At 41.3% G+C, this 24,431-nt stretch overlaps 1 protein-coding gene across 6 annotated transcripts in view; it reads right to left on the bottom strand.

Annotated features, from left to right (window-relative positions):
- arhgef9a (Cdc42 guanine nucleotide exchange factor (GEF) 9a) overlaps positions 1-24,431 on the bottom strand; it is an 81,065-nt gene that overhangs the window by 43,500 nt on the left and 13,134 nt on the right. The window contains exon 1 of one of the 6 annotated variants that reach the window (XM_072439858.1): positions 723-1,246. The exons of 4 other annotated variants lie outside the window; for them this stretch is intronic. In XM_072439858.1, the coding sequence (XP_072295959.1) occupies positions 723-839 (117 nt within the window). In that variant the 5' untranslated portion in view covers positions 840-1,246. Of the gene's footprint in view, positions 1-722; positions 1,247-24,431 lie in introns of those variants that run through there. One more of the 6 variants, XM_072439860.1, reaches the window with a different exon arrangement.

Genomic DNA, 24,431 nt, shown 5'->3' on the forward strand with positions numbered 1-24,431 from the left:
TTGAAAGACATCTCATCCGAAAGAGCTCTGCCCTTCAAGTATAATGCATATTTTAGCTGTTCCTACTTAATGTGCTTATGTAATAAAGTGTGAGACTGAGATTTGCAGGTGCTTGAAAATGTCCCAAATGAACGAAGAGTGGGCTGTGAAATGGAGAAAGGTTTTGCTGTATCTAAAATGGGGGAAACCTGAAGTCATGGAGGGCCTGCTTTATTAGGCCCTGTCCTGTTAGCTCCTCAGTGTTCACGTTTGTGTTCAGATGATTGTAGAGCCTCCACGTTGCAGCACACACCTCTCACTCCTCTTCTGTTTATTTATTTTTATGACAAATATCACATTTACAGAGGTGGGGAGCTCACAGCCCAGTAATTAGCTGTCATATTGTAGATGGCTACACTGTGCCACAATGCAAGAGCATGCTCTGATGCTCAAGCACTCTGTTGTTACAACACTCATGTTTCATTTGAATGAACACACTTAATGCTATGTCCACATCATCCATGCGCATTGTCTACAGAATACAACATGGAGGAAAGGGAGAGCAACGTAGGGGACGTGTTTATATGTGGGGGATATGATTTCCCAGCATCACAGCGGAGCATAACAGACCTGTATCCGCACAGCGAGACGAGCACAAACACTAGCTATCACAGACGGTGAGAGGACAAGACATAACGGAGGACTGGGGAGGGGGAAACAGAAATACATTATGTTGTACCAACGTCATTCATTTCAACGCGTAGCCGTGATGAAGCGCCGGGTGTCCCCGCTCTCGACCAACGCGCACCGCCTCCCTCTCCTCTCCGGTGCGACAGTCCGGGCCCCGAGCGCAGATCCATTAACGAGTACCGAGGATGAACATCAACAGCACGTTCACAAGCACCAAAACCGCTATCACTGTAAACACCGCGCAAGTCTGGACATCCAAGGCCATGGCGCAGCGCTGCGGGCCGAAGAGAAGCGCTCTCACAGGCGGCTCTGCCCCGCTCCACGGTCTCAGCCGCGTCGCCTCAGAACCATCGAGTAATCCACCATTACAGGGAAGAAATGAGAAAAGAGATGCCCCTACGCCTCTTCACGCTACGTCCTGTAATGCATAAAGGCACGCGAACAGATGCATCATCCTCACCATCATCATCGTCATCAGTGTGCACCGCGCGCTCTCCCCGCTAGTCAACACCTGTCGGTGCTCGCGTCTCCCTGAGCTCTGAGCGCAGCCTCTTCTCTCCGCGGACAGCGGCTGTGCGCGGGCTGTGCGCGGGCTGTGCGCGGGCTGTGCGCGGGCTGTGCGCGGGCTGTGCGCGGGCTGTGCGCGGGCTGTGCGCGGGCTGTTCGCAGTGAGGCACCAGGAGCTGCCTGCGCGGGGCCAGTGCCTCAGAGGCGGTTCGGTTCCTGTATTATTCTGATCAGAGCTCCAGCGCGAGACAGCCGGCAACAGCCATCACCTCGTGTCGGGGGAGGGGCGCGCGCGGACCAAGAGGCCAGAAGCATAACCTCATTCATCTCCCGCGCTAAAAATACCTCCGTGCGCGCGTGATTTATCATTCATCATTAGTGCCGCGAAGAGAGGATGAACGTCAGCGTAATAAATGTACGTTCCTCTCGGTGATAATCATATTAGAATTTTATTGGCTCAGTTTTATCTTTCCACAAAATGGATCTGTTGTCACCCATCAGTCAGATTCAGATGCACTTTATGTGCTGATGTCATGTGCCATTAACACACACTGTTCTCCTTTGATAAAAGACACAATTGAATCTGGACAGTGGCACCTGCGCCCCGCGCGCTCCTGGACCGCCTCCCACTGCCACACTATCTTTCCCTTTGAGGACATTCACTGGATAAACGCAACACATTTTTGCTTAAATTGACATCTAAGACTTTAAGATAATTAAGCAACAGGAAACATAAGAGCCTCTGTAAGACACTGCAATGTTAATCATAATTACAGCACTATTAGAAGTCCTCCAGCAGTTTAACATCATTTAGCAGAGTGTAAGTTGATTACCAGGTTTTATCAGATATTGGATAAAACCTGATTAAACAAAATAGAAAACCTATGAGGCAGAGACCAAGAGACCTCCATTATTAGGTTGCTTGGTCAGAGGGAAATTTAACTTAAATTACAGTTTAGTGGAATATTTGCTTGGTTATTGTTTGCAAACAGAATTACATGTCCAAATTAAACTTGCATCTTCATTTCAACATAACACTCTCTGATGACATTTAAAGTCAGTCTCAATCCAAAACAGAAACTATAACAAAACAATATGTCAGTAGCTATTTTGGAAAAGAATTGAAGTGTTCATAACATACCAGCACTTCCAATATCCCACAGTGGCATTACAGTCTTGGATTCATCACAGGTTTTTTGTATTGCTCGAAAAATCAAAAAATCAAATAAATGCATTCTTACTGTGGGCATGCTTCTACATAGATAATTTAAAAGCAGATTTCTTGCCAAAAAGGTTACATTGTGCACCATTAATTCACAGTATTACGTATAAAACGGTCTCACGATGAACTTGATGAAATGGAACCAGCATTGCAGTAAACTGAAGTGCAGCAGAAGGCCTGTAGAGCCTGAGGGGACGTCACGTTTGCTCCTCTAACCCCCCAGTGTTACACTACGACTGCCAGAGAGCTTTGAGTGACAGGCTGAAGTCCCCATATGCCGCATGCATTTTTGCCCCTGGTACTGCACATCATTATTTTGTGGCCTTTATCTGGAAGCAGCCACTTACAGCAAACACCGTCTCCCTCTGCACTAAAATCTGGCCTGCAGCTCTGGTCCGGGTGCGTCCATACCAGTGCTTATTGTGGGCAGATCGTTAAGCAACAACAGCCGAGCGTGCAGCACAAACCAAGAGGAGAAGAGAGTTTACTTCACAGCAGTTTCGAAATGATTACAGATCAGGCACAATAAAAAAGAAAGAAAGAAGAACAAAATGTATACCATGTCTCTCAGGGTCAGGCACCTGCTTGTTTAAACAGATATGGTATATATATGTGCATTCAACTTATTGCATTTATTTTTCAAATTGCATTTCAAATTTCATTTAATATTCCTATAAGTTATCTGTTCTTTTCCTCTGTATCTACCTCTGTATCTACCTGCGTTGCAACAATGAAATTTCCCCATGTGTGGACAATAAAGAATTATCTTATCTTATACTATTATAAACTGGTCTTTTATTGCGAATAAATATCTTGAAAAACCTGCATTCTTCCTATGAGAGGGAGGGGTCACCTTTCCACAGATATGACCTGTAATTTGGCCCAGTTTAACGCCATACTGTGGAACAATCTAGGGAAAGCAATGATATCTATGTATGTAAACTGTTTTCTTGTACTTGTTTGATGTTGCTCGAGTAGAAATACAAGTTTTAAGACGATATATTTGAAATGTACATGTTAATGGGAAAAGGTGATGACAAACGAGGTCAGTGTGTGATTAGACTGAACGTTTAGCATATACTTCGACTTGGTTGTGACGTAAACAGGCGCAGAAGGTTTCAACTCTCATCCAGAAGTCCTTTTTTCTACTACACCTGATGACAACTTTTGAAACGTCTTTCAACTCTTTACTCGAGCGCAATTATTGACAATCCACATTTAACCGTTGCATGCTCGTGATCAGACACACACGTTCACAGAAGACAGGAGGATAAGATAAGAGTTTTTCTTTTAAAGAGTTGTTTATAAGAGCTTTTCTATTAAGAGTGTTTTTTTGTTTTTTTAAGTTTTCTATAAGTTATCTGTTCTTTTACTTCTGTACCTACTTTGTGTTGCAACACTGTGTGGACAAGTAAAGGCTTATCTTATCTTATCGTTGTTGATTAATACTTCTATTTTCTGCAGTTTTCCTCATTTTCCTCATACTTCTTTACATCTGACACTTCAGTAAAACGTTGCCTTCTCTTCTTACCACCGCTCCACACAGGACAGTCACATAGCGGGAGAAGGAGCGAGCGAGAGAGAGAGAGAGAGCGAGGGGATGGGATCAAAGGGACTCCGAATATGTTTAAAAGAAAACGACCAAACGGGGTGCACTATATCTGTATGTGTATGTTTTTTTAAAGCCATAAATAATTTCCACAGCACTTTGAGCAGATATATGCAGATAAAAGCCATTCTAGCTCTTTCAGTGCGGTTGCAAAAAGCCATAGCAAGCATCACAGAAAAACTATGGCATCCTCAATCAAGATTTTTGCTTCTGTGTGTGTGTATGTGTGTGTGTGTGTGTATGTGTATATGTGTGTGTGTGTGTGTGTGTATATGTGTGTGTGTGTGTGTGTGTGTGTGTGCAATGCCCGCGGATTACATAAACCCGCCTGGCCTGGCCTATGCCTCCTCAGTGGGCTCCCACTCCGATCTCTCTGACATTTAGACAACAAAAGGTCGAATCTGAAAGTCTAAATCCGAGCACACACCGATGCTAATGCTCTCATGCATATAAAGCAGGGGCCATCGCGAGTGAGACCTCAGCGCAAACCGCCACCAGCCGACGAATCGCACGACGGAGACGCGCTTCAAATCGGTTCATTCTCAAAAAAACGTCCACCGGCAGCAGAGCGCGCGAATGTACATCAAATCCGAGCGAGTCACTGCGCTACACCTGCAAAGTGGCGCGGAAGTGTCTCCGTGCCAATTGTTTTTTTTCCCTCTATGCCCCAGTTTCTATGTGCCCGTGTGTCATTCCCCGTTTGTCTTCAGTGCATCGGATTTGTCTTCTTATACAGAAAAATAGAAGAGCAATGACGCTAAAGAGTTTTTTTTAAATAAATGTTGATATTCCTTTTGTGGAGCTTGCTATAGATTTGACAATATTGACATATTTGGTCATCCACAACAACATAAATATGGACATTTTTCTGATGTAGTTGTGCACTTTTCCCGGAGTGGTCCATTTTAATAAAAACAAACAAAAAATATAATGCCATGATTCCATTTGACCTGGCCAGCAAAGACCACATGCTTCGGTAACACGTTATAATCCATAGTAAAGCAACATCAAATACTTACTTCATATATTTTAAAAAGAGTGATTCAGGCTTAGTAATTACGTAAATCGACTTTTCAAAGCTTTTAACCTCTTACAGTGCTATTGGTATATGTATATGTTCCCAAAGTGTTTTTTGATTGATTCCTGTAGTCTTTAGCTAGAGAACAGTCTCTATCATTCCCCTCGGATGAGCAGACGAATGGGGGATACTCACCACGATGAGTCATGCTGGTGAGTGCAGCGGCACACTTCCCATCCTCAAGGAAGCACTCTGTACCTGTAACACGCCCCCTTAGCATAATATAGGATCTGTAAAGGTGAATTAAGGTGTGGTTATTATAAAGTGGTACCCATGCTTCTACAAGAAATATGTTATACTCCATATTCCCAACTAAAAATAACAGAGAGGATTCAGAAACTGCACAGAATTTCTTCAGATTGAAGCACTAAACTTTGAGAATCTGAAGTTAAAGTTTGTTCTGAATGATACGATAATATTTGAGAGGAGATGTTTTCTACGTTTGAGAAACACATGTTACAAATTAAGGGTTGGAAATGGAACGTCCCATGTAACAGCACTCTTTTTGGGTTTAAACCCTTTTGCATTTGAGCTGAAAGGGACCGACTTCCCAGGCAAAGAAATTGTAATTCATAATTTAAAAAATCCACCTAATAAAATACACTTTCAAGTTGTGTTTAAAGTTGATAATAAAACAACTCTCTACACCTTAAACTGGAGCTAAATTTGCAATCTCAGATCTTTAGTCACTATGGAGCCACTGTCCGCTCATGTTGCTGTGGTTACGGAAGTAACTTAACCATTCATTTTTGCCATAGACAGAAAAATGTAAATATTAAGAGTTCAAAGGCACGGCAGAGGCTAACCAGTTATGTGGTGACAAAAATGTCCATAATGGTTGTTTTCCGTCCAAAAAATGCTTCTAAAATGTTTTAATGACTTACCAGTTCTTAACGTTTCAGAAACAGATATTAGGTCTTATGCTTATGTTCCCACACACAGTGGCTGATTAGCCCTGAGTAAGCTCTCGAACACTTCTTAGAAAGCCTACCGGAAAAATGTTCAGAAAACAAGCTGCGGTGGTCACTGTTGAGCTTTATACATTTTGCGTTTATTCACACCCATTTTTGTAGAGCCCCTCGAGGCAATACTGTCTGTGTTTGCGTATATAAATACCACAAGCTTGCTATTATTATGTGATGCAAGGTTATTTCTAATGACCCTCGCAGCATTAGTATCCAAAAGGTTTACCTTCAGCTCAGCAGTAAACCCGTCCTCTGCTTAGTTTACAGTGCTCGGTGCAAAGTCTATATTAGTCACATCCAGTCCCCGCGCCACAAATTGACCCAGGGCGTCCACACGGAGAGGAAGCTACACTTTCTGCATCTGAATGGGACCTGTTCTCTCGCAGGACGCCCACCGCTCTGCACCCGGACACCGCCGGCCAATTAAGTCAAAGGACGACTTCATGGGCAAACAGCAGAGGTCTCTTTAATGTCAACAAGCTGGATCCACTCCAAGAGACGCCGGTGTCAAAGTGTCAACCACAGAAGAGGTTTTATTATTTCACGCCACGACTAAAGCGTGTTTTCCAACGTGATCCACGGATCCGCGGTTACAGCAATTAATCATTATGTAAAGTGGAAGTGTCACGGTGGTTCAGCTCAAACTAAATTCAAATGTTTATTGGGGAGTGAGATATTTCCAGCAGATATTTAAAGTGACACTATGGAAGTTTTCTGGCAGCCACCTTCTTGTCTCCGTGGAGATGTTATTGCTTTGCTTGGATGGTTTGCGCGCATCTTTCAATTACAGTTATTTGTGTTATATGCTGGAAAAACAACAATACTCCAAACCTACATTCAGTGGGATCGCCTCTTCACAGATGTGACATGTAACTTGAAGACAGCTAAGTTAAATAATGCCACGAGGAGCATTATAGGCACACAAAAAAAAGAAGAAAAAAAATCTCAATGGAGACAAGCAGATGGCAGGCCCTCCACCAGAAAAGTTACACACTGTACTTTTAATATCATTTCCATGACAATCTTTTGCTTTACACTTTTTTTGTGTGTCTTAAAAAAAAAAACTACGGGTTGTCAAAAGTGTCAAAAATCAGATACTAATCAATACTAAAACTTCTAATATAATAATATAATTTCCATGACAATTTTTTGCTTTACACTTTTTTGTATCTTTTAAAAAAACAAAAAAACTTCGGGTTGTCAAAAGTGTCAAAAATCAGATACTAATCAAAACTAAAACTTCAAAACTAGATATTTTTAGATTTATTTTAATGATTTTTTATTGATACTTTATTGATAAAATAACAAAAAAATGTAACAATTAAATCAAACTAACAGGAAAAAAATATGACTTTTCCTGAACAGTTTGAGCTCTATCAGAACTAGTGTAAGACCAAAGGGCTTAATACAGAAAGTATTTTTGAGTTGAAAATAGTCGGCCTATTGTTTAAAACCTTGCCCTTAAAATGGTGCCAAAATCTGGTAAATCCCACAATATTTTAGTGCAACCGTGCCTTTTAATGCACTGCCAAATAAATGTGTATCAGTCTGTGTCACTTTATAACAACTACACCTTAAATAGACTTAATAAAGCATGAACAAAGACTTAAATCATAATAAATAATAGACTTAGTAAGTACATAATTAAGAGGTTAGTTAGGGTTGGGGTTTTAATTAAGTAAGAATGAATAATAAAGTCTTTGTTTATGCTTTATCATTGCTAATTAGAGCTTAGTATGAACTAAAACACATTACCAAATAATTCTAATGAATACCAATAAGTGCACAACATACATTTTTGCATAGCTTTGTATATAATTGAAGCGTTGCGACAGATCTGAATTCACTTTTCTTTGGTGTTCTTGAATGTGCTTGGTGCGTGTAACGTCTCCCGGGAACGCAGACGCCTGACGTTGTGAGCATTATCTGTAAGCCAGTGTTACTGAGAAATCTGTGAATTAAATATTGCCATTTTCATTCCTGGCTCATCTTATCTGCTTTTCCCCCCTCAGCTTTTCTCAGAGTCCCAATGATTTCCAGGCATCCACTCATTATACAACCAAATTAGGACGATTTATATTGGATTGGCTGGATTCAGCACAGGGTCTATTTTAAAAAGGCGGCTGGTCACATTCCTCTCGTCTCATTTCCTGGTTTTCACGTCGGCGTCTCGGTGTTAATTGTGTACACTTCACACAGCTCTGACTCCGAGAGGGACGGGAAGGAAACGACTGCTATTACTGAACAAAAAGTTTATACTACGACTATTTCAACTACCACTAACTAGGGCGGGGTAATATTGACAAAAATGTGTATCTTCTTGATGTATTTAAGATAAGATAAGATAAGATATTCCTTTATTGTCCCACATGGGGAAATTTCATTGGTGCAACGCAGGTAGATACAGAGGTAGATACTTATAGGAAGTCTGAAAAACACTTTCAGTAGAAGATCTCCTACAAATAAACAAAAACTCCCATAGACAAATAAAATAAATAAATACCATTGCATGTGATCCCGACAGTAACTGCACATGAATATGTGTCACGACAGCACATAGATTGCACATGAATTTCACAGTAATTGCACATGAATTGCACATGAATTCCAACAGCAATTGCACATACGACAGAATTGCACATCAGTATTAGGTTAGGTCAGTATTGCGACGGGATAACGTGACGATCTCCGGGTAAGACGACTGTTCTCTGCAGTTTCATGAGTTCCTCCTTTGTGTAAACGCGGTACGGCGCCGGCCGGGGGGCGGGGCCGGAGCCGGGGGCCGGAGCCGGAGCCGGGGGGCGGGGCCGGAGCCGGGGGCCGGAGCCGGAGCCGGGGGGCGGGGCCGGAGCCGGGGGACTCAGAGCCAAGACACATCGCAACGACGAAAACACTCAATCCAGCCGAATAAAGTCAAAACAAGTTAATTTAAAGCGATTCCAGTGCGTGTCCCGATCGTTCGTGAAGTTCCTCTTTCATATAAACGTGTATATAAACGTGTACCGACGACACGCCGTACTTTAGCGCGGCCGGAGGGCGCGGGGGGGGGCTGGTGGGCTCGCTCGGAGCTAGCTCACGTCACAACAACACAACGAACGCAACGAAAAGCGCTCAAATCCAGCCGAAAAAAGTCAAAAACAGTTGAATTAAAAAACTATTCCAGCGTGTGTCCCTATCGTACAGTAAAATAGAAAAAATATACTAACTATATTTACAAAATATAGGAGATAAAGCACAATAAGTGTGAGAAAGAAGAGAGAGCGTTTACACCGGGCTGCCAGCTATACCAGCGCAGCGCCTTATGACGTAACGTCCCAAGCATCCCCATAACAACAGTCAAACAATATTGTGTCAAGGTAATAGAAATGTCTTTGAATGTAAATGTTGAGGTTTAATTATCAGATAAATGTGAAATGCCTGTAATATTAATCATAAAAGTGCAGAAATATTACCTCCAACATGGCATTTTTTCATGTTCATTTTTAATCACCTCTTTTTCTTTCCAGCATTTTTTAGTACAAACAATATCCTCGATAATCACATTTTGCATATTTTCAACACAAAATTCACAATTATCTCTAAAATGTCACATATCGCCAACTTCTACTATTAAGACTATTCAGAATTAGGTTTTATATTATTTAGTAGTATGGATACAAAAATAGACTATACTTTTCTACACAAAATAACAGTTATTTCTTTATGCTCCCATGTGCCAATCATTCTAAATTCATTCTAAACCTGTTCAGGAAAGGTCACATTTTGCACTGTTTGGGTAATGCTTTGATATTAATACTTTTTACAATGAGTATCTAGTTTCAGTACTAGTATAAGAGCAGAAATAGTCCATACTCTCGTCTTTATCCCGTGTGGCTGTCTGTGAATAGATCTCGTCATGTTCGCACCACAAAAAAGGGAATTTGTTTGTGGTCAGTCGGCGTTTGGCTAATCGAGGCTGACCGCGCCACACCCATTTCCTGCTCTCTCCTCTCCGATTGGTCCACTCCCCTCCCATTGCCAAGGTAACCACACTGGTCTTCCTGTTTCCTCCCAGGCCCTGGAGCCACAAAGCTCCTAAAAATACATCTCTGGACTTTTCCTGCGTGCCGTTTATTTTTCAAAACCATTGTTGAGGCATCAGCTGTTTAGTCGTTCAGATCCTTCGAGTCGCCGCTAAATAAAGACACAGTTATTGGGTCATAGCCTGAAACAAAAGCCAAAACAGTTCTTTGAGGTTATGCTGGCAGGATAATATCATTTTGACTGTGGCCGGGGAACATTTTGGGAACTCAAAATACATGAAGGATGGCACATTTGCAGCCAGAATGAAGAAAACGTGATTGAAATCGTAACCAGGGACTGAAAATTTAATTTAAATCACGTGAAAGAAATCCATTGAGCTGCATCCTATTCGTTTGGAGCTGCTCAAATCACTATTTTGGGGTCACTTTCCCTTTTCAAATCGTTTGGTTTGGACTGAATTAGCACCGCATCTACCGTGGAAGCGTGGCATTCGCAATAAAGGAAATGGCACAGGAACCTTTATTGAAAAATGGCTGCTGATTTGTTTCCTTGAGCTGAGGATACTCCAAATATCAAGAGAAGCCGAGCTAAAATATTGACATTTCTGGATTTCACTACACTTTTGTCTGATTTTTAAGTGGGACTCTTTGTTCAAGTAGGCCTCAAAGACAACCGTAATGTCGCCAGAAACTAACAATACCACTGAGGGGTATGTCACCATGTTGTTGGATCAGAAAAACAAAAAGACTTATGATTCAATGAGTTCAATCTGATCTTCTGATAATTTATTTAAAAGTGACAGACAACAAAAACTGTCCCCGGATTATGGAGGCGACTGAAATATGGACCCATGGGACTATAAACCGGGACGAGGGGGCTGTCTTACTCTCGCACACCTGGGATACTGTCCTGAAGAAGTCAGACTGTAGATGGCGCTGTTGTCCTGCCTCTAGCGGTGAAAACAGCGCCAAAACCAGCGTAAACCAGCTGACAAGTCACACAAGACTGCAGTTGAAAACAAACAACCTTTTTAAACTAAGCAAAAATCCTACTTTAACAGCAAGAAGCGCATTTTAAAACACGTCTTCAAGCGTTTGTGCAAACCGTAATAGCGAGAATAAAACCTTTGTCATTTTTGGCATTATTCTTGCCTCAACCAATGATGGATAATAGTATTAAAAATGCATCATTACAATTTGAAAAGATGTCATTTTCCCTGCGTAAAATACCTAATTTGGTGACAAGTGCAATCATGTAAAGCAGAGTGCAATGTTGCTGTGACTGCAAGTCTTCTGATGCATTTCAAAGTGCCAACTCTAAGACCCTATTATTATTAATACAAGTCAGTGCAGTGTTCTGGAGGCAGTGAGACAAATGAATGTGCCTTGCCACTATGTTCCCTCAAAGCCCCAAGAGACGCTCAATAACTTTCTACCACATTTGTGCACTGAAACTAAATATTACCCCACAGAATTTCAACCGCGGTGTGAAAAAGAAGCACATATGGCCCAACTTTACAATTTAGTGTCTATCAAGTAACCTGCATGTACGCCCAAATTCTAATTTATTCTATGATTTGATTCAACATCTAATATCTCATCTAGCTGGAGATTACAGTCTGTACCCATCACATTACCAGGAATTACACTGGTCCCACTGGGATTATCTAACAGTATTCATCTCACCACACGTCCCTTTTGTGCTTCGCTCTTCCTTTAATCAGAGAGATCCTTCAGAGGCGCATTAGGGCTGACTCCATTTCAAATGTATTAGGCTGTAGAAATAGAAATGACGTGAGAAAATTCGATCACAATTTTCCAGTTGTTTTGAGTGGAATGCCCGATGCCTGTTTTCTCACCGTAAAATAAATGCTGGCAAATTGTAACAGACGATAGACAAAGTACTGTATTTTCCGGACTATAAGACGCACCTTTTTCATAGTTTTGGCTGGGGTGCGACTAATACTTATATCTATACTTATATACTTATACTTCTGAGCGACTTATGCAATATGTTTTGTTATGTTCACACTTGCAACCGCATTTCATACTCCAGTGCAACTTATATATGTTTTTTTCTTCTCTATTATGCATTTTTTGGCTGATGCGACTTATACTCCAGTGCGACTTATATATGTTTTTTCTTCTCTATTATGCATTTTTTTTGGCTGATGCGACTTATACTCCAGTGCGACTTATATATGTTTTTTTCTTCTCTATTATGCATTTTTTGGCTGGTGTGACTTATACTCCGGTGCGACTTAAACTCCAGAAAATACGGTATGCTGTTCTGTACAATAAAACGCTAAACCATACATAACCATAATTCCAGTTCTTATTATCTGTGTTATTGAACAGAAATATAAGATCAACAGCCTGGTACAATATTTAAGTGTGTAGCTGTGAAGCCAAATGACCCATGCAAAAAATGTGGACAGATGCCAAACACGACACCACTTAACCGCTGAGTAAACTGTGCATAAGGTCGGCATGAAAGTGTAGTCGTTAAAAGTAATAGTAATAAATGGTTTAATGATTTTGGTTGCCACGCTTCCAAACGACGAGGTAAAACCCAAATGGTTTGTCCCAGTCGATGAGAGCCGCCGTGACAAAAGCAAATGACGTCGTAAGAAGCAGCGGACGCTTGTGCTAAATAATTGGAAACAAAGCACCAAAGCGTTTGCTCTTTGTAAAAACCTATAAGAAAATTATCTTAACGATTAGTATAAAGTAAGTGAAGGATTTGAATGTTGAATCTTTTCAGTTCTAATCAGGAAAATGTGCCAATACACCTGAAAAAAAGAAAACTGTAAATGTTTTTTTTGTTTTTTTATTACACTTAATCAACAGCAATCCTGACGCTTTATTTTCAAACAGATTAAAGTTCACATACAATTCAAGGTCTGCTAAACCCCGACCAACAGATACAACTTGAGAACAAAAGATAATGAGGAACGCTTCATGGACCTCCAGGCAGATCTATATAATTGCCTTTTTGTGCATGAACGTAGTCGATTCGCCAATACAAGAACGAATGATGTATGAATGATATATGCATGTTTCAAAATCCACAATACTTTTCATGGATACTTGCAATATCTAAAAGTGTACCGTATTTTCCGGACTATAAGTCGCACCAGAAAAAAAATGCATAATAGAAAAGAAAAAAAAACATATATAAGTTGCACTGGAGTATGAAATGCGGTTGCAAGTGTGAAAATAACACATAATATCAGATATAAGTCGCTCCGGAGTATAAGTATAAGTATATAAGTCGCACCCCGGCCAAAACTATGAAAAAAGGTGCAACTTATAGTCCGGAAAATACGGTACTTGTTTGGTGAGGAGGGTCCACTATCCAGATGTTATTGTTTTGACTGGAATGCTCCACACGCTCCACAGAAATACATAAATCCAGCATTTAATTGCAAACAAATACCTCTAAAAACATTCTAACTGTTAGTGGGCTCATTTTTCCGCAGATCTGACCAGTAACTCGGCCTGCTTGCCTTCAGAGTTAGAGTTGGATCATTTTGACGCCATATTTTTTACACATTTTATCCACAGCAATAACAGCCCCATGGAGACAAGACCTTTGACCGATAAAGTTACAGTATGTAGTGTACCTTTAAGAGACCTTTAAGAGAATTTTACACATTGTACATTCTGTTGTTTTCTCCTCTACGTTTCATCAAAAAGTGTCCGACAAGTTGAGGTCCATAAAGTACTTTAAACTATATCAAATGTAATGCGCTCTCCGGCCATCAGGACCTCTTTAAAACAGAAGCACGCCATTGTTTTCTTTTGGTATTTTAAAATTCCAGCATACCTTTTTAACCAGTCCCTAATTGCGTTTGTAAAAATAGGAATAGGAAATGACCCTCCCAACGAGTTAATCTTAGCGTTTGCATCCTGCCCCGTCTGCGCTGGCCCACCGCTCCTGCTCTGAAAACCGCCATTGTTTTAAAATTCGCTCCGTGTCGCGCGAGTTCAAAAGCAGAACCCGGGGATTGAAATGCTAAACTCTGCCGCCGTTAGATACGCGCTTTCCGTGTTGTTTTGCACGCCGTGTCTGTCTGCGCCCACTTTGTAGAGTTAAAAAGTTCAACGAGTCCCATCAAACACTCGACGGGCTCATCCTGCGATTGGATAAGAAGCGACTGGACGGAATACGGCATTGTTCAAACACAAAAGGGTCGCGCTTGGAATCGGCAATGAACGGGTGGAAGAAATGAAAGGAGCTAAATTTGGAGAGGGCGCGCACGCTGTACAGAGTTAAAGGTGCGCCGTGCAACTTCTGTGGTGGAGGGCCCGTCACCCGCTTGTCTCCATGGAGGCGATCCCATTGATTTGCTTGAAATGTTTTGCAGTCTATTTTTACTGAATATATCTCCCCTGTAACTTAAGTATAAGTTTAATGCCTTGCGGTGGAACATTCCGGGCAAGCAGAACCACTAGAAAAGTTACATAGTGCACAGCTATGTAACCAGAACAACTATTTATACACAAAACTACTAGTAAACAGTGTATTTACTGTTGTTTTTGTAGATTAAACTCATGATTCACTCCAAAATCTAACCCACTTTCTATCTTCTTTTTGCTGTTGTCTCATATAAATAATTTTCAAGTACCATTTTTTCAGCACTATAAAGGCACACTTAAAAGCCTTTAATTTTCTCAAAAAACGACAGTGCGCCTTCTAATCCAGTGCGCCTTTTATATGGATTAATTCTGGTTGTGCTTACTGACCTCGAAGCGATTTTTTGTGGTACACGTTGCTCTTTATATTTGAAAAATGGTCGAAAATAGACCATTCATTAACTGCGCCTTATAATCCAGTGCGCCCTATAGTGCGGAAAATCAAATAATTAGTAATAACATTTTTGGCTCACTATTGACCAATTAATCGACTAGACAACTGAAGGATTACAGCCTTACTGAAGACCTCATTGGCACTCCGGATACGTCACATTTCATTTTGGCATTAGTACTGTACGTTCTCCAATCTTCCTCCCATCTGAGCAACTTTTTCCGAGCCGAATGACAGTTGAGGGAGCTCACATAATTAGCTGCGGTCTTATGAGTTTCCTGGCCAATTCAGTGATCGCATTTGATTCTTAAAATGTCAAATTCATAAAGTGTTTAAGGCGCTACTTGGAAAAGGGTTTATAGCTAAAGCCAGTGGTGGAAAGAGAATATCTGAGAATGTGTTCTGGATCAAGATGACAATTACACGTTTAAAGTGCCTATGACAGGTTTTTATGACATTCTAATTTTGACTTAATTTGGTGTATTTTTACCTGTTGTAATTAGAAATGATAGTTTTATTCAAATCAAGTGGCTATTTGTGGAGAAAATAAGTGGATAAAAGTTGAAAAACCTGTGAAAATTACAGGAAGCGACATCACACCATCCAAAGTTTATGCATAATTTACACAAAAGAAACTACTTTTTTGACCCTCTAAATTAATCCAAGAAAATAATGGTCCTCTATATATTTGTATTTGTCATATTTAAAAAAAGTGACATTAGATGAGTTTTGGCTCAGTGGTTGCTGGGTAATTTCCTTCTGTGATGTCATAAATTACAAACAGGAAGTACAATTATAAACCTTTTTGCTAAATTTAAAATATATCTATCGTAACTGCATTTTAGTTCAATGTTAGTCCTGTCAGAGGCACTTTTAGTATTGCTGCCAAAATTGTACTTAGCAAAAGGTATGCATAATACAAAAAGGGAGACCAAGAATTTACTTTTGAACACGATTTTAGTATATTTCACTCGTACTGAACGTCATTAATTAAACATTCCACTTATTGTCAATCACTTGTATGTGTTTGCACAGAATAGAGTGAGACAGACGTGAGAAACCATCCCAAAAATCTACTCAATAACAGTACAATTTTTAATAAGGTACTTTCCTCCCCTGGATATTCAAATGGCAGTTTGAGAAAGCGTTATGCAACAACAGACCTCGTGTGCCACATTTACTATGCAAAATCTACAGCCGTTTAACCAAATGACAACATAAATATGTGTTCATCTTCTACTGGACCTGGAAGTACCTTTTGTACTCGCTGGACAGAGGCTAATTTCAGGGTTATAACTGGGCGTAACTGACACTCATTTTAGACTCCACTGCTCAAAGCACATTCTAATGTTTTGTTTTAGTCTTTTGTAAAGTATGTCATTATACATCCACAAAAATATAAACTACAGATTCTAATTAATCCAAAATCTATATGTTTCTAACAATCAAATTTAATTTTCAGCACAAAATATTATACATGTATAATACAGATATATATATATATTTCAATACTATTTCATATTTGGCTTTAGATGAAGATAATTACATGAAAATAAAAGTTGGTTGTTATCCCTGGAACTTGAGGATGAAAAAGGCAGATCACAATGATTTTGATAAAGCTATTTCAAAGTTGCGTAGTTTCGCTTTAAGAGGACATGACGAAGATGAGGTAAAATGACCCACGCTGTGATCCAGCATTTGCATAATGTTGTGATGCAGCCTTTCTCCCCCCACACTGAGCCACGAAGGTCAGCTGCAGAAAGTTACACTAAATAATGTACATGAGAAGTGGCAGCTGCCAGAAAAATACAGTCAGTCATTCACAGAAGCCTGGAGCGGACAGAGGAAAGCGGGCAGTACACGGGCAGTACACAGGCAGTACACAGGCAGTACACGGGCAGCACACGGGCAGGACACGGGCAGCACATGGGCAGGACATGGGCAGTACACGGGCAGTACACGGGAAGCACACGGACAGGACACGGGCAGCACATGGGCAGGACATGGGCAGTACACGGGCAGCACACGGGCAGTACACGGGCAGTACACGGGCAGTACAGGGTCAGTACAGGGGCAGTACATGGGCAGTACAGGGGCAGGACACGGGCAGGACAGGGGCAGCACACGGGCAGCACACGGGCAGCACACGGGCAGTACACGGGCAGTACAGGGGCTGTACACGGGCAGTACACGGGCAATACACGGGCAATACACGGGCAGGACACGGGCAGCACACGGGCAGCACAGGGGCAGTACACGGGCAGTACAGGGGCAGTACACGGGCAGCACACGGGCAGCACACGGGCAGCACAAGGGCAGCACACGGGCAGTACAGGGGCAATACACGGGAAGTACACGGGCAGTACACGGGCAGTACAGGGGCAGTACACGGGCAGTACAGGGGCAGTACACGGGCAGTACACGGGCAGTACAGGGGCAGTACAGGGTCAGTACATGGGCAGTACACGGGCAGTACAGGGGCAGTACACGGGCAGTACAGGGGCAGTACAGGGGCAATACACGGGAAGTACACGGGCAGTACACGGGCAGTACAGGGGCAGTACACGGGCAGTACAGGGGCAGTACACGGGCAGTACACGGGCAGTACAGGGGCAGTACAGGGTCAGTACATGGGCAGTACACGGGCAGTACAGGGGCAGTACACGGGCAGTACAGGGGCAGTACACGGGCAGTACAGGGGGAGTACACGGGCAGTACAGGGTCAGTACACGGGCAGTACAGGGGCAGTACACGGGAAGTACAGGGGCAGTACACGGGCAGTACAGGGTCAGTACATGGGCAGTACAGGGGCAGCACACGGGCAGCACACAGGCACTACACGGGCAGTACAGGGGCAGTACACGGGCACTACACGGGCAGTACAGGGTCAGTACAGGGTCAGTACATGGGCAGTACAGGGTCAGTACACGGGCAGTACACGGGCACTACACGGGCAGTACAGGGGCAGTACACGGGCACTACACGGGCAGTACAAGGTCAGTACAGGGTCAGTACATGGGCAGTACACGGGCAGTACAGGGGCAGTACACAGGCAATACACGGGCAGTACACGGGCAGCACACGGGCAGTACAGGGGCACCACACGGGCAGCACACGGGCAATACACGGGCAGTGAGCTTCTGTCTCATTATCCACAAATGACGACACTCTCAGGACACAGCTGTAATGTACTGTAGGTGAATCATTGTTGCACACGCTCTGAAGGACAACCACTAATTCATCATATTCTTTTTTATTTTGTGTTCTTCTCGTTCTTGTTTTGAAAGCATCCACACGTCTCTCGCGATCTGCACTAATGTAAAGTGCATTCATGTCTTCCTGGATGCGATGAAAGTGTCAAATTGATACAGGCATTTTCAACCAGTGGTGGAAAGTAACAAAGTATATAAGTAAAAGTAAAATCAGCAAAATCAAGATGTCTAAATTTGTCACTTTAATAGTTGTGTGTGAAATACTTTTTTACCCCCTAAATTACCTTTTTAAACTTGTATTTCGGTACTTTTACTTAAGTAATAAAATGCAGTACTTCTCCCACCTCTGCGTTTAACTGCCCGCTGTATTCGACATGTTCCACACACATCAATCCTCCGCCCTCAGTCTTTCCAGCGGCGCAGCACGAGGTTCAATTCGAGGTCAGGTACTACTTTCTCTGTATATCAATGACCTCCCGTCCGTTTGCATTTCAGTTCAAATACGCGGACGACAGCTCTCAAAATACACAAAACATAAAAACATTGTTATTGGCAGAGTGGCTCGCAGTCTCGCCTCACAGCAAGAAGGTTAGATGAAGGCTAATCTAATCTAAACATTAATTTCTCTCAAGGGGCGGTTGAAGAGGGCGGGGCCAGATCCTGCATGGCAAACGCTGGGACATTTACTCTATGTATGTATATGTTAATTGATGTGCACTGTCCCACAATGAATACAATAAACATACCGTATTTTCTGGACTATAAGTTGCACCGGAGTATAAGACGCACAAGCCAAAAAATGCATTATAGAGAAGAAAAAAACATATATAAGTTGCACCGGAGTATAAGTCGCACAAGCCAAAAAATGCAATATAGAGAAGAAAAAAACATATATAAGTCGCACTGGAGTATAAGTGGCACAAGCCAAAAAATGCATAATAGAGAAGAAAAAAACATATATAAGTCGCACCGGAGTATAAGTGGCACAAGCCAAAAAATGCATTATAGAGAAGAAAAAAACATATATAAGTCGCACCGGAGTATAAGTGGCACAAGCCAAAAAATGCATTATAGAGAAGAAAAAAACATATATAAGTCGCACCGGAGTATAAGTGGCACAAGCCAAAAAATGCATAATAGAGAAGAAAAAAACATATATAAGTCGCACCGGAGTATAAGTGGCACAAGCCAAAAAATGCATTATAGAGAAGAAAAAAACATATAAGTCGCACCGGAGTATAAGTGGCACAAGCCAAAAAATGCATTATAGAGAAGAAAAAAACATATATAAGTCGCACCGGAGTATGAAATGCGGTTGCAAGTGTGAAAATAACAAATAATATCACATATAAGTCGCTCCGGAGTGTAAGTATATAAGTATAAATATAAGTATAAGTCACACCCCGGCCAAAACTATGAAAAAAGGTGCGGAACATACGGTAAATAGAAAACATAAACAGCCCTAACTATCTGCAGTCTACCAGGGTGACAAAACAAAGCAAAATAGCGGTAGACAATAAAACATATTTTAAAAGATACATCATATTTCCCATTTGGGGCCCGTACTCGATGGTGTGCGGCCATTTCGGGGACCTCTGGGGTAAGGTCATTATTATGAATCAATAAACTCCAATATTCTATTAGGAGCCATCGTGTTGAATTGATTCATCAGAAAGACGATTAACGTGAACCTGAAAACCCACGACAACAGTAAAGAGGAACGAGCGCGCCGACCAAGAGAGCCAGCCATGATCTGTAATTAGGCCAACTTCACCATAAGAGCCTCCTGGTGCCAGCAGGGTGGGCTTTTGTCTCCAAACACGCGGCTCACAACAACAAACACTGTCCAAACACATTCTGCCAGTTTAGAATCATACCAAATATTGGAATCTGCTTTTTACGTGTATTTCCCTATAACGCAAATGGAACATAGCTAAAACGCTCTGCCATTTTGCATTAAAATAGTGAAAATACAATGTTTCGGTCAGCTGCGTATGTGAATTTAATGCGCGTTTTCTAACCAAGATTTGGCATTATAGCTGCCACTAACGATTATTTTGGATTATTTCCATGGTACAATGATTTAATATATTGTCATCCTAATAAAGATTGGAATGTGGTGAGTGAAGGCTTCAAAATAGAGAATATTTTCAAATTAAATGTATTATTGGGGAAAATTTGGAATTGTTTATTCTTTTTTGACATCTCGATTCAACAATGTCACTGTTTTTGGTTAAAAAAAAATAATCTTTTTCTATGTGTTTTAGAGTCTGTTTAGTCCAAATAACCATTACAAATATAAAAAAAATACAATCACACTTATTTATTATGTATCAACAAGTCACTTAATCTTAATCCTTGCAGCTCTATCTGACATTATAGTGGTTGATGCCCCAAACCACCTCCTCCAATATCCCTTTGTTTTAAATAGTGAGAGTTAAAGAATGGTCATTTCTATATACAGTATCTGGTGGTTTAGCCAGAGGGACATTTTGTTTTGTTTAAACTACAACATTGTTTAGAAACACTAAAATGGTCCAAGGTTGATCTCAGATGTGGACCAGAAAGTACCCCAACACAAAAACAATGTGTTAATTGTCAGATGCAGTGAATGCCTGATCGTCCTGGGAAACGTAGGACAATGAAACATGTGATACAGTCTCTCCACCTGCCTTAGGCCTGAAACAGAAACACGACGTCTACATGCACAGACGGCAACAAACACTGGGACCTTTGGCGACGTCTCCACAGCTGGGAATGTGTACAGAAGGAAACTGTGTTCACACCACCAAAAATGCATGATCGAGATTACGTTTAGAGGGAATCATATCTCACGGTGGTTAAAACGATGCCACGATCTGTGCTCATGTGTAATGATCTAAAAAGCTAAAGAGAGTCCAATTATTGCCCCCTCTGGCAACAACGAAGAAGATACTTTGCAGCTGGGATTGTTAGTGCAATATCAGCATCCCACTAATGGTGATGTTATTCTGCTCCACAGTCAAAACCACTGTCCTAAGAGCCTTTATCAGGTCGGAGAACTGACTCGATAACTGCGTGCTGGCAATATGTGTAGCCTCTAATATACGGAAAACAGAAAATAATATGCTAAAGATTCGAGTCAGTCCCAAAACACAAAAATATGAACACCTATATATGTATCGTTCATATTCAACTTAAAATGTGTATAATAATAATATTGATGTTTGTCAATGTTGCAGAATCTAACCCATGAATGAGCCTGTGGGACACTATATGCCAATAAAGTAATAATAATAATAATCTATTTGGATTTACTGAAGATGATCTTTCTGACTAATTATTATTATTTTAGATATTTTGGAATTATTGTTTATTTTTATTTTTATTATGATTGTTTTTATGATTATTTTAAATTTTATTAATTATTGTCATTTTAAAGAGTCTGCAGGTCCAAACTAATTGCTCACTTGGTCAATGCATGTAATGTTATATATAATGTTAAAATAAGTGCTTTTCTTGTGGGCGTTGCATCAACAGCAGCTACAACATCGTGCATTACCTTCTGGTTATTGATCATTTATTTGCTGTTATTTACTGTGCTGTTATTTACTTATATTGTTCAACATTAAGTACACCTGTAAAACTACATTGTCATAAATATGTAAAGTGGCTTTGAGGGATGGGGTGCACGGTGGCAAAGGCGGTTAGAGCTCTTGCCTCCCAAGAAGGAGATCATGGGTTCGATTCCCGGACCAGACCAACATCACATGATCTCTCTGGGTGGAGTCTGCATGTTCTCCCCGTGTTATCGTGGGGTATCCGGGTTCTCCGGCTTCCTCCCACCGTCCAAAGACATGCATGTGTTAGGCAAAAATTGGTGACTCTAAAATTGGCCCTAGTGAATGAATATGAGCGTGAACTGTCTGTAATGTCTATGTCTCTGTGTTGGCCCTGTGACGAGTTGGCCACTGTCCAGGATGTACCCCGCCTAAGGCCCGAAGTCACTGGGATAGGCTCCAGTCACCCGCGACCCCGAAAGGGAACAAGCGGTAGAAAATGGATGGATGGATGGATGGCTTTGAGGGATATTTATAAGTTTAATTCAAATGTAAATTGTTCATACTGGGTGGTTTAGTTGAATAAAAACCAACTAAACCATCCATTAGTTATCCATTTTATCTTCTAGAACTTCTATTTTCTTGTCCTGTTCGGTTGCATGTCTCTAACAAACATAATTTACCCTCGAGATGAATGAAAGTAATTCTGATTCTGATTTCATTAAATTTCTTTATAATTAGATGCAGATATGAGAAACTTTTACATAATATACTAGGAAAAAACCTAATTTTACTCAATTAAATTAAAATAAATTAAAAACATTAAGTAAATTAACGACACTCTGGGCAAACAAGGACAATAAACTATTAACGTAAACACACCATGTGATACAACATTATAATAAATATGTATAAATAAAAATATATAAATATGAATGTATAAATGTATTATGTATAAATAAAAACCCTAACCCTAAGTCTGGCTTTTTAAGATATTATCTTAAAAAGCCAGACTTAGCGTTAGGGTTTTTGGATCTACCTGCCAACCGCCCGACAGTCCAACTCCAGTGTCATTGTAATCGCGACATCCTTTCATGCGCCACTTTTATTACAGATTTCTGAATTGAGGATATCGTGGCTCGGATATCAAGGGTGTGTGTATTTCCACATGCTCAAACCTGCACAAAACAGACCATAAACTAAACAGGCTGTTCCAGCGCAGTGGCCTCCAGAAGCAGCAACATGCAGCCATCTGAAATAAAACACCTTTTATAAGGAGCAGAGGATCCTCTCAGGAGTTATGTAAGGAAAGAGCCCCGAGCCTGCATCGCCACTGATAAAAGGAGGAACTACAAACATGGGCCAAATTGACTTGTTCTGGGAATATAGTCATTTTGTCTCATTTTAGATTTTAGGACATTTTTCGAGATAATTTAGTTGGAAATAACTAAATCAATCTTCAATGGCGACCTCCCTAAACTACAAGTCATTTTGAATCATGGCATTATTTTTTACGATATGTTGTGGACTGGTTGTCACGCACACTTGCACACTAGCACACTTGGACACTTGGACACTTGGACACTTGCACACTTGCACACTTGCACACTTGGACACTTGCACACTTGGACACTTGCACACTTGGACACTTGCACACTTGGACACTTGGACACTTGCACATTTGGACACTTGGACACTTGGACACTTGGACACTTGCACACTTGCACACAAGCACACTTGGACACTTGCACACTTGGACACTTGGACACTTGGACACTTGGACACTTGCACACTTGGACACTTGGACACTTGGACACTTGGACACTTGGACACTTGCACACTTGCACACTTGCACACTAGCACACTAGCAAACTTTCACACTTGCACACTTGCACATTTGCACACTTGCACACCACCTGCCCCGGCTCTGCTTCTAAAAGCCCTGGAGCTGCTCTCTCACTGCAGGAGCCGGTGTTTGCACTCACGATGGATACTGTGTGTACACATGTAACCCTGGCAGTCACACTATATCGTGAAAGGTAATAATAAATGAAGCGATGGCAGCCGTTTCCTGTAGTCTTTCCCACTGGCATGAAACAAAATGTGGAAAATAAATGTGCTACAAAGAGGCTCTACAGTTCACGTTCCAGCGATCACAGGAAATAAGCAAATTAATAACTGTCCCAGAGCATTCCCAGTTCTTAGACCCTCCGTCTCAGCAAGGGAGAACTCCAAAAAACCCATTGAGAAAAGGAGAAACAACAGGCAGGCTGTAGATCTGACCCAGACTGACGCACTTGCAGAGATCAAATTTGTAGATAGCGTTTAATTTATACAGTATCCAATTTCTTATTAAAATACTCGTAACAATGAAAAAATAGAATTGTTCGAGCTTTTAGCCATGTTATAACATTGTTTCCTAAGCGTGTTTCATTAACCTTGCTCTCCCCTTCGAGCGTGAAAAACATTTGTGACGTCATGTGTAGAACTCTGAGGTCTCTTGTGCCGTTTTTAGGACCATAAATCATCACCAGACTCGTTTTTAGCATTTCTGCTTCAAATCACGTTCATTACCACTGCATGGCTGCATTAGCGTGTTGGTGGAAAGCTATCATTGTTTAGCTCACCTATATGTAATTCCCTCTGCAGCCTGTAGATGGAGCTCTAACTCTATCACTGATGTGGGAAACGCCAGAGTAACATTGAGTACCATAAATTTGGGCTGTAAGCTGCTACTTTTTCCACATGCTTTCAACCCTGCGGACTATACTAAAATGCGGCTCTAGCGGCCTCTAGGG

Source organism: Eucyclogobius newberryi, unplaced genomic scaffold (assembly GCF_026437365.1).
Source record: "Eucyclogobius newberryi isolate DKJ021-1_F unplaced genomic scaffold, fEucNew1.0.hap1 SCAF_11, whole genome shotgun sequence".
In the NCBI taxonomy this organism is placed as follows: domain Eukaryota; kingdom Metazoa; phylum Chordata; class Actinopteri; order Gobiiformes; family Gobiidae; genus Eucyclogobius; species Eucyclogobius newberryi.